Source organism: Balaenoptera acutorostrata, chromosome 4 (assembly GCF_949987535.1).
Source record: "Balaenoptera acutorostrata chromosome 4, mBalAcu1.1, whole genome shotgun sequence".
Taxonomy (NCBI): Eukaryota; Metazoa; Chordata; class Mammalia; order Artiodactyla; family Balaenopteridae; genus Balaenoptera; species Balaenoptera acutorostrata.
In genome coordinates, this window is record NC_080067.1 from 55801883 (window position 1) to 55816055 (window position 14173).

General features: G+C 36.4%; 1 protein-coding gene across 8 annotated transcripts in view; it reads right to left on the reverse strand.

Moving 5' to 3' along the window:
• Positions 1-14173, reverse strand: part of PLD1 (phospholipase D1) — a 212236-nt gene that overhangs the window by 22884 nt on the left and 175179 nt on the right. For all 8 annotated transcript variants that reach the window (XM_057545299.1, XM_057545298.1, XM_057545297.1 and 5 more), the window contains 2 exons: positions 13534-13583; positions 2576-2710 (listed from right to left, as the gene is read on the reverse strand). In XM_057545299.1, coding sequence (XP_057401282.1) covers positions 2576-2710; positions 13534-13583 — 185 coding nt within the window. The remainder of the gene's footprint in view (positions 1-2575; positions 2711-13533; positions 13584-14173) is intronic.

The window sequence follows — 14173 nt, forward strand, 5'->3', positions numbered from 1 at the left end:
ACCGTCTCTAGACCTTCTCTAGACCTTCTCGTGCCAGTTCATCAATATCCATCCCGATGTTTCTGGTGTTTAGTGGAAAGAATATCTGCTTCCCCTGTAGCCCATGAGCTGTGTAGGGCAGTGGCACTGTGTGGTCATGTTTTGTATCTCCCTATTGTGTTGTGCAATGGATTAGTGAATACTAAAAAAAATCGTTTCACTTAGTCAACAGGATAGACTCAAATTCTATTTAAGGATAGTCTTGTTTTGTTTAGGAAAGCAAATAAATGTTAGTTCTGTTAAGTGCCAGTAAGATGAATTAGAAAACTAGACTTGGTCACAGATTTCAGGACCAACAGGGCCACCGGGGGTAAGAGATAATTAAAGGTACACACACAAGAGATCTCAAGGTGAGAAACCAAGTATTTCCTTGTGAGGAAAAAAAATGAGGAAAAACCATTAGTCATTTTTCTTACGTCAATTATTCAATAATTCTGGCCTAAGTCTGCCATGTTAGAAAATTTAATCACAGGTTACTTTAATTCCTTTTAAGCTCGCAACTACTTGCTTAACACCTGTAAAATATTGTCAACCTAACTTCTCAAGTTCCTCTTTGAGAATTTTAAACATTGTTCTCTGTGTTATGAAAACAGGCCAGATATCTGAGAGCAGCAATAACAAGCCTGCTTCTCATAGAGTTTCCACTGAGATAAAAAGAACAAAAGTACCTGTGGATTTTCCACGGGGGAAATGTGTTCTGCCCTTGGGGAAGGAGAAAAGGAAGTGCAGCCTCTAAAGACTAGCAAGTGAGACCTCGTCATACTCCCAAGGCCACGTCTTCAGTTTCAGTAAAGTCAGTAAGAACGATGTGCAAAATGGATCAGTTATTGCTAGCCTAAATAAACTGTAGCCTTTGAGGGGTCAGAGACCTTTCAAGAAAATAAGTCAACTAAAAAACTCTACAGATCTGTCTAACTGTTAGCTCAGATACTGAAAACTACTTTGCATTTATACTTGATGTACAGTAAAGCAGGCTGAAGGTCAAGATGACCTTTACAAGGAAAATATTTACATCTGTTAATTTTTACTTCAAGAGTTCTGAAATCTTGCTGAAGAGATCAACTGAATTTTATCTGGCTTTGTTTGTTTTTTCATTTCAGCAAAATCATATTTTTCCTTTCCTTATTGTCATTGCCAAATGTACTATAAAAATATTCTGAGATTGGCTTCTGAAGAGCAAGACCAGAACAGCTTGCGGGAAATAAGAGAAAACTTGTATATTGGGGGAAGTAAGGGAGGAAATAAATCCTTAAAGAGCTTTGATCCCTACTGAGCAAGAACTTGAAGACACAAGATATTTTTCTTAAATGCCCAGTAGGTATTAAAAGAATGTGTGCATGTGTACACACACATATATATATGTATCACCACACTGTGGTCTATACATTTTCTGGCTTCTGAACTACTTTTTCTTTTCAAATCATCTTCCAGACAAGACAGTCTCATTACTCCTAGGTATGAGATTTTTTTTTTTCTTTTCTCAGTGGAGGATAGACATGGAAAAGGCATATTTCCTGCCAAAATTTTTCAAAACACCCCATGACACTTAATTTCTTAAAGAATAGCTAAGTATCTTATTAAAGCTGAGAAACTACATTTTATTTAAAATGGATGAGTGAAATTTCCAATAGTGGGACACAGCATATCTCTAAGTAACATCCCCCCATCCTTGTCAATTCATTTATCTGGCTGGTTATTAATACTCTATTTCTCCTCCTGGCCTTTCAGTGTTTGTGTAACATGATATTAGAAGGCAAACCAATTCAATGATGGGAAAATGAAGCTTTTCAGGTGTATATAAGAATGAAGCTGCAAACCCACCCCTCTGGTCAAGATCTAATCTGGGTAGAATGTACAACCAGTAACTCTCCCGAATCTGTCAGTGGGGCAAGGACTGCAGGAACAGACTGCAGACCTTAGTCTAGGACTACATCGTATCGTTACTACACAATTTCCACCTCACCCCCGCCCCCAACAAAGCTGGTCTGCTCTGCACTCTGATTAATAACATCCAAAACATTGACTCAAGGGAAAAAATGGTAAGCACAGAGGCAGCAATATTTTAATATCCTTCCGATCCTAACTCTTGCAAAACTTCAGATCTGTGGAAATGGTTAGGTGGGTGTGATGCGCACATGTACAAATTACCACGAGGTACTCATTTGTGACACATTTCCCTCCCCACATCTCCTCCTTCCAAGCCCAGAAATCTAGGTACTTGGATTCAAAATAAAAACCAGGGAATAATAAAGAATTAATGAGAGCAGGCTTTTTATTGCACTGCTGGGTTAAATTGCTGTCTCTGGACACTGTAATTTACACGATGGCCATTTGATTGTTCTGTGCCTCTGTTACTTCATAGATAAAGGCAGGGATTAGACAGGACATAAGCAAAAAAGATTGCTTCAGAAATGTTTTAGATAACTGTGTGACTGTCCCTTTCAACTGCAAAGGAAGCTTTAGAAGAATAAAAAGAAAGATTGTTGCATGAGGTAAGTCAACTAACAAGGAATCCAATTAGAGACCAAGTACTTACCAATAATAACAGTGTTGTCATCAGCAATTAGCAACTTGCTGTGGACATAGACAAGCTCAGTGACTAGGTTTCCTTCAAGCTCTGCGTGTGTTCTAAGACCACAGAAGGATATGTAATTTATCCACTGATTGCCGACTGTAAATTCAATAAGAAATCACTAAAATTAATATGACCAAGCTCAATAATGGCACCTTAAATTTTACTGTCTTTCAAAACAAATACACCACATAAACAGGTTAAGAATAGACTGTAAAATATATGTGTGTATGTATGTGTGTGTATACATCTAGGATCTATTTTTGCTTTCTGAAGAGTTTTATATTGTTAACATGAATGGAGATACAATTTTAAAATATCATACTGAAGTGATTTCTAAGAATTCCTTATGCCGAGGTAATCCAAAGATAAATTCAAATATGAACATTTTATTTTAATGATTTGGTGAGCAACTACTGAAGAGTGATAAAGTATAGCTGCAGTAGATGACCCAAGATTTCAGTGTGACATTTGCATCTGTCTTGGTTGACACCTGCCGCTGTTTAAATCAGATGCAAGATGTGAGCCCAAACTACCTGATGTACACGTACTTTGCAGCGTATCCAGCGCAAAGCAGCAGATAAATTTTGCAGACTTTGGGTAAGTAAGAGTGTTGGCAATTAAATAACACTCCTCCTTCTAAATCATTAAAATTAGGAAAGAATCCTAAGTACATTTGACTTTGGAGAATTTTCTTCAGAGCAAGCAGTACTAGGTTTGTACTTTAAAATGTTGTCCTCTCATCATGTGAGGGTCATTTATGTGATAAGAAGAAATGCATTCCATATCAAACCAACCCATATTCATTACCCTGGCATGAGTGTTAGTCATGAGATTTTATGGTCCCTCTCCCACATAGCAATCACCCTGGATAAGCAAAGTCTGATACTAAGAATAAATGGAGTGGAACCAAACCATCTTAGATTCTTATAGAAAGAGAACATAAAGTTTTAAAAGAGAATCTGAAGCATACTAATAGAACCAATGGTAGTTCATGTTTCATTTACTGAAGTTTCCATGTATTACTGATGTTTTCTATTTTACTGCTGATGTTAGTGTATCTATTAAATTTAAGTATATTGGAAAGAAGTTTGTTCATAGGTAATATACAGAGGTTCCTCCATTTACAAATAACCCTTCCCATATTTTATATTAACACATACTATAAAGTCTGTATAATTAAAACAGTGTAGAACTGGTACATAAATAGACAGCCAAACCAGTGAATGGAATAGGAAGTCCAGAAACAGACCCAAGTAGGTATGGAAATTTTGCATATGATAAAGGCTGCATCTCTAGGAAAAGGGCTTTTTACATAAAGGAACAGAATTTTTAAATGAAAGGTGCTAGTACAATTGCATAGCTATTTGAAAAAGATAAAAATTATATACATTTCTCCCAGCAATCATAAGAACTCCAAATAAATCAGAGATGAAAATTTAAGCATATGAAACCATACAAGTGTTAGAAGAAAACAGGGTGAATTCCTGGTAACCTGAGTACAGGGAAGGCTTGTAAGTATCTAGAGCCAATAAAAGAAAAGATTAATAATGTTGGCTAAATTAAAAAAAACATATTTGCATGACACAAAACACAATAAGCAAAAACAAATGACAAAGAGGAAGAACATATTTGCAGTATATATTACAGACAAAGAACTGAGTCTGAACATATAAAGAACTCAATAACTGAAGGGAGAAAAAGATCAAAGTCTTGACAGAAAAATAGGCAAAAGACATGAACAGATAATTCACACACACGAAAAGATACATTTGAAAAGACATACATTCTCACTCATAATAACAGAAATGCAAATTAAAACCACAGTGAGAAACCATTTTTTAACCTATGAGATTGGCCAAAAAAAAAAGTAAGATAACACATTCTATTGGTGAGACTGGGTTGAAGCAAGCTCTCTCTCACATTGGTGGTGAGAATGCAAACTGGTACAAACTTGGAGGGGAATTTGGCAATATCTAACAAAACCACCTATGTGTTTACCTACTTACCTAGCATTCCCACTCTAGAAACTTATCCTAAATATACACTTCCAACAAATAAGAACATATATGCACAAAGTTATCAATTGCATAATTGTAGTCGAAAAATATTGAAAACAACCTAAATGTTCATACAGAGGAGACTGATTGAATCAACTATGGCAAATCTATACATGGGAGACTATGCAGAGCTAAAAAGGAATGAAGATCTCTATGAACTGATACGGAGTGATTTCCAGGATGTAGTGTTAAATGAAAAAACAAATGCACAAGAAAATATGTGGTATGCTATTCTTATGAAAGAGATTGGGAGAAATAAGAAAATAAACATGTATCTGCTCATTTGTACAAAAAGAAACACAACAGGAATAACTTAGAAACTGACAAAATTGGTTACCAATAGGGGATGAGTGGAATAGGGTGGAAAAGATGGGTGGGGAAGAAACTGAAAGGAAGTATAGCAGAGTGGCACTTGTCTAAGCATGCCTTTTGTATAGTTCTGACTACTGGAAGTCTGTTACACACACTTAATCAAGAAAGACAGAGAAAAAAAGAAGCCTAAAATGAAATACAAATTAAAGCAATGAACCTAACTGTATTTCAAATTAATAACATAATCCAAGTAAATTTTCAACACTGGTTTTTGAGCATATACTCTTAGGCTAAAGACAAAAAGAACTGTAAACAAATATTGAATTCTAGTGAGATTTATTTTTCATAGTAGTATGGGCTACAGATTTTCATGTATTCTAAGATTGAGGAAGTATATATATTAGAGATAATAGAAGGAATCCTGTGGCATGGGACTGGAATTATAAGTATCAGTATGGAGACAGGTAGATAATAGATAGGTAGATAGATAAATAGACAGATTGATATATAATAGATAATGTGTATACAAAAGGCCTAAAGCAGTAATATCCCAGTAGTAATGATCATATATAGCACTCAGAATTTGGTTTCTAAATGCCAATTTCCACTAAAAGAACCTAGGTTTCTTGGAGAAATGGTTGATTGCAGGGCTAGTTCTGGGAATATACAAGATGGGTCTGGAACTCTTGCGCCAGTAAGAAAAAAAGGCTGATGGGGACATGTCCAAAGCACATAGAAGCAAGCTTAAAAAGGCCCTCACTGGCCAAACCTGTGCAAGCTGATCATCAAAATTATTACCCACTGAATAACATAAGAATCCATAGGTCCACACATGAATAAATGCATAAGTGGGGAAGAAGGGAAAACTTTCTTATAGTAGAATTGCGACTAAGAAATTTAGAAGAAAGTAATAAATATAGAAGCAGCAATGGAACTCAAAAATCAACATTTGGAAATATAGTAATAATAACTGAATCATAGTGTAATAATTGATCCAGGAAGAATCATTAATATATGCTAAAACCAGTGGGTGAATGTTTGATAAGAAGCAGGATATTTACTATATAGGCTCAAAGTGTTTTCCCACGAAATATTTAATTACAAAGGGAAAAATGGTAACTTTATAGTGGAGAAACCTGGCAGATCCCACCTCCCCTAAGTGATCAAAGTTAATGCAACCAGTAATGGGGCAAATCAACACCATGTTCCTCCTGACATGCTATATGAAGGGTACACCACTTCTGTGATATTCCTGCTGAAAACGCATAACCTGACTCTAATCACGAGGAAACAATGGATATACCGAAACTGAGGGCTATTCTACAAAAAATAACTGTACTCTTCAAACATACCAAGATCATGAAAGTCCCCCCATCCTCCAAAAAAAAAAAAAAAGATTGAGGGATTATTTCAGATTAAAGGAAAATAAAGATACATACAACACATGTTGTTGACTGAAGCCTGGGCCACACACACACACACACACACACACACAAAACATTTCCCCCCCTTTTGCTATAAAGGACCTTAATTAGTGAGACAATTGGCAAAATTTCAGTAAGGTCTGCAAACAAGATAATAGTATTGTGTCAATGTTAATTTCATTAATTTCTATATTGAACTATAGCTGCTTTAAAAATGTCCTGCTTTTTCAGAAACACACATGTATTTAGGAGTAAATGAGCATCATGGCTGCAATTTATTGTCAAATGGTTCAGAGGGAAAAAACCCATCCACCTGTCTGTCTGTCTGTCTGTCTATCTATCTATCTATCCGGAGAGAATGATAAAGCAAAGAAGGCAAATTATTAACATTTGGGAAATCAGGATGAAGGGTATATGGCAGTTCTGGAAACTCTTCCATAAGTTTGAAATTATTTAAAAATATTTTTTAAAGATTAATGATACTGACTGGCTGTTAGCAGCCTGAAAGCTTAAGACATAATAACTTGTAATTTCCTAAGGCAGAGATTTGTGCCATTCCACAGCAGGTCTGGAGAGTCTCAGCAACACTCCAACTAGTGGGCGAGCCTCACAGCCCACAGTCCATACCTACTCCCATTCATCCTTGCTACAAAATAACTCTTTTTTTAAAGGATTTTTTGTTTTGTTTTGTTTTAGATTTAATTTTATTTATTTTTGGCTGCGTTGGGTCTTCGTTGCTGTGCATGGGCTTTTTCTAGTTGTGGCGAGCGGGGACTACTCTTCCTTGCTGTGCGCGGGCTTGTCATTGAGGTGGCTTCCCTTGTTGTGGAGCATGGGCTCTAGGCATGTGGGCGTCAGTAGTTGTGGCATGTGGGCTCAGCAGTTGTGGCACACAGGCTCTAGACTGCAGGCTCAGTAGTTGTGGGGCATGGGTTTAGTTGCTCCACAGCATGTGGGATCGTCCCAGACCAGGGATCAAACCCGCGTCCCCTGCATTGGCAGGCGGATTTCTGTCCACTGCACCACCAGGGAAGTCCCCAAAATAGCTCTTGTGAAGTGGTGAAAAATCTTTATTTCTTTATGAAAAATGCCTTTAAGAAGAAAGCTAAGGGTGAGTACCAGTCACAAGGACAAAAGAAAAACAAAGGTTCCAAGCCAGAAAGCAGACATTTTGATGAATTAAAGTGTGGCCTGTCAAATGAGGTGAATGGATCCACCATACACTCTAGTGAGAAGAAGACAAAGCAAATTGAGAAATTACTTTGGCCAGTACAGTTGTCCCCCAGTACCCGCAGGGTACTGGTTCCAGGACCCCCAAGGATAACAAAATCTTCCCTACTCAAGTCCCTTATATAAAATGGTACAGCATTTGCGTATGATCTACACACGTCCTCCCATACACTTTAAATCATCTCTCGATTACTTATAATACCTAATACCCTGTAAATGCTATGCAAATAGTTGCCTGCACATGGCAAATTCAAGTTTTGCCTTTTGGAACTTTCTGGTTTTTTGTTTTTTTGTTTTTTCCTTTTCAAATATTTTCGATCTGTGGTTGGTTGAATGTGTGGATGGGGAAACTGCAGATACAGAGGTCTGACTGTACTTCATTCTGTGAAGGAAACTGGCTCAACGAGTAACAGATACAAAGTTGGTGATGTTAACTTGTGGTGTGAAGATATACTGAAACAGTGCCTTCTGAAGAAAATATAAGAAAGCCAGGAGCATGACAGGTATTAATAAGAAGCAATAGATAGAAAAGAATCATGAGGGGTTCCAACTTACATGTTATGGAGGTATGTGAGAATCTGGAGGTTTATATAGGCCCCTAAGACATATCTGTTGTGAACGTTGGTGCATATATATCGATAGCTCAAAAGATGAGAAATTTGATACAATAGACTCTACGTTTATAAGGACACTTTGTGAAAGGACTTGAAGAGTTGTTACAGGCTTTTGCTGCTTAAACAAGCACTTCCTGTATGTACGTTTCTAATCCTGATTGAATACCTCTAGACCTTGTGTTAAATTATACTAAATTGGCTGCTAAAATGCCATAATTCACAACAATTATAAAAATAATAAAGAAATGCTTTAAATTAAACACTAAATCCCTGAACATTAGTGTATCAGAAAATTATACACTAATCGCAGCTGGTTTTCTTTTCAGGAATTTTAACATATTCGTAGCAGCAGTTTTGTTATTTCTAAAGAATTGAAACAGTACAAAACTACAGCTCTCTATCCAATTAGAGATTAGTTAGTTCATGTATTTAAAACCCACTATACATTTACAAAAACAAAACCAACAACACTGTACCTCAAAAAGGGGCATTATGTAATTAATCTGTTCTTCCATGTTCAATGAACATTTTCCCCACTGAGATGCGTGATTTTGACTTGTTCCCAGGGTACTTGGAACTCTTTTCATAAGAGGACTTAACATTGAAATTACTTATGTTAAATCCAATTTTTCCCCAGAATAGGCAGAGGCAGGAAAAGGGTCCAGAGCCAAAGAAAATGCTTTATAATAAGTTCAGGACATTTTTATGGTTGAGAAACTAAATAATAGGTTTGCTCTGACTTTTTATTCTCCTATAACCTCACCTTTGCATTTTTACTAGCCACTGTTATTACCGAATGGCTTTCCTGATTTTGTTTGTAATCAATATATCTTTTAGAACCCTACTCATTCACTATCAGTTTAATTTTAAACTGTTAGAAAATAGATAGGGTAATACTCTGGTAAATCTGTGTCCTGGATAAAATTAGATACACCTTTTGAAAGTACTTATTATTATTATTTTTTTAAATTTATTTATTTTCCTTAATTTTTTGGCTGTGTTGGCTCTCAGTTGTGGCACATGGAAACTTCGTTGAGGCATGCAGGATCTTTTCATTAAGGTGCGGTCTCTTTGTTGTGGTGCTTGGGCTTCTCTCTAGTTGCGACGTGTTGGGTTTTCTCTCTCTAGTTGTGGCACGTGAGTTCCAGAAGGCGTTGGGCTCTGTAGTTTGCGGCACGTGGGCTCTCTCTTTGAGGCGCGTGAGCTCAACAGTTGTGGCGTGCGGGCTTAGTTGCCCTGCAGCATGTGAGATCTTAGTTCCCAGACCAGGGATCGAACAGGTGTCCCCTGCATTGGAAGGTGGATTCTTTACCACGACCACAAGGTTAAGTCCCTGAAATTATTTATTATTGGTGATGTACATGTCTTCTGTCCAAAGTTCTTTCTAAGATATTTTAGATTGAGGAGACCATTAGTGAAAAATTATTGAATACCACACACCAATAGATAGATAAGTTTAAAATTATTTAGTCCTAAAAGCTTAATTCATTATTTCTAAACTTCCAAATCATTTAAAAATCCGTATGCCATAAAATTCACCTCTTTAAAGTATGAAATTCAGTGTTCATTTTTTTAAAGTATATTCACAAAGCTGTACAATCATCACCACTATCCAATTTTAAGATATTTTAATTATTCTGAAAAGAGATGTCATACCTATTAGAAGTCACTCCCCAGACCCTGGCAATGACTAATCTACTGTCCTGCCTCCAGGGATTTGCCTATTAAAAACATTGAATAAAAATGGAATTATACAATATGTGGCCTCTTGTGTCTTGCTTCTTTTCACATAGCATAATATTTTCAAGGTTCATCCATGTTGTAACATGGATCAGTACATTCCGTTTTAGATTTAAATAATATTCCACTGTATGGATATACATATTTTGTTTCTTCATTCACCCATTAATGGATACTTGAGTTGTTTACACCTTTTGGCTATAGTGAATAATGCTGCTAGAAACATTCATGTGCAAGTTTTTGTGTGAACATATGTTTTCAGTTCTCCTGGGTATATTCTATGGAGAATTGCTGAGTCATATGGTAACTCTATGTTTAACTTTTAGGGAATTACCAAACTGCTTTCCAAAGAGCCCACACCATTTTGAATTACCAGCAGCAACATATGAAGGTTCCAATATCGTCATATTCTCATCATTATCTTTTTTATGTTTTAATTTATTTATTTATTTATTTTATGGCTGTGTTGGGTCTTCGTTTCTGTGCGAGGGCTTTCTCTAGTTGCGGCAAGCGGGGGCCACCCCTCATCACAGTGCGCGGGCCTCTCACTATCGTGGCCTCTCTTGTTGCGGAGCACAGGCTCCAGATGCACAAGCTCAGTAATTGTGGCTCACGGGCTCAGCCGCTCCGCGGCATGTGGGATGTTCCCAGACCAGGGCCCGAACCCGCGTCCCCTGCATTGGCAGGCAGACTCTCAACCACTGCGCCACCAGGGAAGCCCTGTTTTAAATTATAACCATCTTAGTGGATATGAAGTTGTATCTTGTGACTTTTTATTTGAATTTCCCTAATGATTAATTATGTTGAGCATCTTTTTATATGCTTATTGGCCATTTGTGTATCTTCTTTGGAGAAATGTCTATTTAGATCCTTGGCCCATTTTTAAATTGGATTATTTTTTTATTGTTGACTTGTAAATGTTCTTTTGTATATTCAGGATATGAATCCCTTATCAGAGATATGATTTGCAAACATTTTCTCCCATTCTGTCATTTTTTTCTAGTTCCTTGATAGTGTCCATTGGAGCACAAAAGCTTTTATGTTTGATGAAATCCAATTTATCCATTTTTATATTTTTGTTATAAACCCAAGAAACGTGTGCTTAATCCAAGGTCATGATGCTTTTTGCCCATGTTTTCTTCTAAGAGTTTTATAGTTTCACTTTTTACATTTTAGGTCTTGATCCATTTTGACTTATTTTTTGTATGTGGCGTGAGGTAGAGGTCCATCTTCATTGTTTTGCATGTGAATATACAGTTGTTCCATCACCATTTGCTGAAAAGATTATTCTTTCTCCATTGAATTGTCCTGGAACCCTTGTTGAAATTCAAGTGACCATAATCATAAGAGTTTATTTCTGGATTCTCAGTTCTATTCCTGTGATCTGTATGTCTATCCTTATATCAGCACCACACTGGTTTTATTCCTGTAGGTTTATAGTAAGTTCTGAAATTGGGAGCATGAGTCCTCCAATTTGTTCTTTTTCAAGATTGTTTTGGCTGTTCTAAATGCCCTATTCATTTTTCTGCATTCTTTTTTCTTTCTGGTCCTCTGATTGGATAATCTCAATTGACCTATCTTCAAGTTTGTTGATTCATCTGCCTACTCCAATCTGCTACTGAGCCTTCCAATGTACATTTCATTTCAGTTATTATACTTTTCAACTACAGAATTCATATTTGGTTCTTTTTATGTAAAAAAATTAATAAAAATTTTAACTTAAAAAATTCTATTTTTTTATACTCTCTATTTGGGGAGAGATTGTTTTTAGACTTCTCTTTAGTTCTTTAGATTTGTTTCCTTTAGTTTTTTGAACATAGTTAAACTAGCCATTTTAAAGTCTTTTAAACTGTCAGACAGGTCAAATTAGGACAATTCTCTGAGAATTGTTGGGGGATGGGAGCTTCAAACCCATTTGGCTCCTTCCAGTGGCTGCTAGGCTGTTGGTTTTCTTTCACAGTGATGGGGAGCTGGTTTTCAAGGCTACTGTGGAATGAGGAGAAGGGGATGGGCATATGGCAAATTAAAAAGCTTGCTGCTTTTACCAAGATTCTGCTGCCTTTCTTGAATAAACAGATTGTTGCATGCCCTTGGTTAATTTCCAGAGTTCTGAAAAAGTTGATTTTTGACAATTTTTGTTAGTGTTTTTGTTGCTTTTATGTAGGAATGGATTTGGGGGGATCCTTACTATGCCATTTCTGCTAATGTCCTAATTCTTTATTTTTAAGGAAAAATATACATACATGGAAGGACTAATTTTTTCTCCCCACATTCTGATACATCACCCAGTGCACCACGATTAGGAGGCTCCCAGTGTAAATTAAAATTTTCAAAAACCTCAATTGAGGTGTATAGCGTATGTGAATGCCACACCACATGGCATCATATGATTGCGGTGGTTCCTCCTGACTTTTCAGACCTTCCTGTGGCAGCTCCATCCTCCTGATGAGTTGGGTTGAAACTCTTAGGATTATCTGACCCTTCCCTTACTCTTCTGCTCCCACATTCCCTCAAATGCTCCTTCACAGTTTTATCCATACATAACCTTTCTATCCATTCCCAAGGTACCATTTTCTCTCACCTGCCATCAGTCAGTGAGCGTTGATATAAACACCACTTTGATGAGTTCAATCAGTGATCAGAGGCATCCAACACCACATCTTGTCTTTTTCTGGATAAAAATCTAGTCTTTTTAATGCGACCTACAAATTTTCACAATCTTAACCCGATATGAACTGGAGGTCAGACAAATTGGGTTCTTTCTTCAGTTTAGTTCTTGTGGAATTTTCTGTACCTACTGTTCAGGGTATAAAAGATTATTGAGTACCTACTATGTGCTAAACTTAGAGCCAGTTCACAGAGATATAGGTAAGTAAACCCACAATTACAATGTACTGTAGCTAAGAACTATGTGGAAGGATCAATTAAGATATCTGAGAAAGTGCCTTTGAAAATGTGAAGAATTTCAGGAGTTAAAGGTATAACTGTGGGTTTTTTTCTTATTTACTTACCTCCAGTATAATACCCTCAAAGATTTAGTCAAGTGTTATGGTGTTAAAATGGTTATATAATTAGTTTTCCTCCCTAAATATGACAGTGTGTGAGAACCCTGGGACTTCTGCATCTGTAGGAGGCCACGTATATACATGTTGACTGTGTCCTCTTCTTTAAAGCAGGGATGACACCTTCCTGCTTACTTCCCAGGACTGTGGTGAAGGATCGCAGGAGAAGATACACGTGGGGTCATTTTGAAGTGCCTTACAAATCCCACTTCTTATCAAAACAATTATTATAAATAAATAAAAATAAATTATAAAAAATTGTAAACATACTCTCATTTTTATCACCTATGCAGCTCATGCTGTGATGTCTTCATTTGAACATCTGTTTGGACAATTTAATGAGAATAAGTAATTTATTTCTGTTAAGCATTTTGTGGGCTACCTTTTGTGAAGAGTCCTATAACCACACTGTGAAAACATTAATAATCACTGATATGTCACCAAAAACAACCATGGAGGAAAAGAAAAGCAGTTACTTACTCTCTGCTTTTAATTGTCCAAGGATGGAATTTTCTCCTCTGCACATGGTTCTGAACATATGTAAAGGAAAGAAATAATTATAGAGGTTTCAATGGTTTCAATTGCAATATCTGTGGGGTAGAGTCCTAATCCAAGTAAAAATAGAGCAAGTGCTTTTATGAGAAGATGCTACATAGATTTTTTAAAAGCCAAAAAAACATATGAATGTCACTTCTGTAATGTTATTGATGGGACAAGTTATTTTGAAGTGCGTAAATGGAAAAGTTATAAAATTGATCTTAGATTTCAGAAAGAGATGCTATTTTTAAAAGATGGGTTATGAATGAGCTTTCCCACTTAGAAAATGTGGCGACTGCAAAGATAAACTTAGAATGCCACAATAGATAAGAATACTTACAGAATCATATTACTTTCAGAGGTGAAAAGGGCAAACTTAGCAAAGTAATTCTGGAATTAAGGAAACTATTATACTGAGCTGTCTCTGTAAAGTCAGAAAACCCCTTAAAAGTGAAAAATATAGTCTCAAATAGCTGCCTCTACTAATGATTTTGCTTCTCAAGACTCTGATAATAGTCGATGAATTATAAAGACCGACAAGACAAAAAATTCTATGTTCCATCTGCTTGCTCTGTGAAAGTAA